Genomic DNA, 882 nt, shown 5'->3' on the forward strand with positions numbered 1-882 from the left:
AAGAAAAGAAATCCCTAACGCAGGTGTTTCCCCCACCCGGCCCTTCCGGAGCCTCCCGCCGTGGGGCTTTGTCAGCCCGGCTCCCTGCCGAGCCCCCGCGCCGGGAGCCTCTAACTGGGACATCCATTTTAAAGCCGCTCTTGCAAAATCTGCGCTGCCGCCGTCGCGGTGCGGGGGACCCCCGCGCCCGGAGCTGCTCCCCGCGCCGCCGTTTTAAATCTCCCTCCTCCTCCGCCCCGCGCCGGCTCCCCACCGCGCCCAGCCCCGCTCCGCTCCCCGCGGCGCGCTTCGGCTTCGCCTGCCTCTCCGCAGCCCCCCCGGCCCCGGCAGAGGAAATATTACCATGTTGCGAGCTGACGTAAGGACATTACAAGGAAAAGGCTACATTTCGGAGTGTTTATGAAAAGCCTCGGTACTGTACTGTCACCAGGGGGCATGCAATATCATGCGTGCCGCCAAACATTTGGAATAATAATCATTTCACAACAACAACCACCCCCAAACGAGAGCCCCGGGCCGGCCGCGGCTGGCGGAGGAGCCATGCAGCCAAACTTTGGGAAGCCCTTTCCGATTTTTCTGACATTGCTACCGCTCGCCCTTGAGGAGCCGTAATTGCATTATCTGATCCCCCCTTCTCTCTGTCTCCCCCCCCCCCTTCTCCCCTCCCCCGACTCTCGGCGTTGCAAATTTGCTGGCGTTTGGGAAGGAGAAGCCGGCAGCTACCGAGCGGCAGGAGCCGCCGCGAGCCCAGCTCGCCTGCCTGGGAGCCCGGCGTTGTTTTGAAGGGAGCTAACATGGCGACGGTGCCCGTCTATTGCATCTGTCGGCTGCCTTACGACGTAACCCGCTTCATGATTGAATGCGATGCCTGCAAGGACTGGT

At 62.2% G+C, this 882-nt stretch overlaps 1 protein-coding gene across 1 annotated transcript in view; it reads left to right on the forward strand.

The window, feature by feature from the left end:
* Positions 1–285: 285 nt before the first annotated feature.
* Positions 286–882, forward strand: part of PHF2 (PHD finger protein 2) — a 162,622-nt gene continuing 162,025 nt past the window's right edge. The window contains exon 1 of the mRNA XM_019536947.1: positions 286–882. Coding sequence (XP_019392492.1) covers positions 795–882 — 88 coding nt within the window. The 5' untranslated portion in view covers positions 286–794.

The sequence above is a fragment of the Crocodylus porosus genome, unplaced genomic scaffold (genome assembly GCF_001723895.1).
Source record: "Crocodylus porosus isolate Cpor-Errol unplaced genomic scaffold, CroPor_comp1, whole genome shotgun sequence".
Classification (NCBI taxonomy): Eukaryota; Metazoa; Chordata; order Crocodylia; family Crocodylidae; genus Crocodylus; species Crocodylus porosus.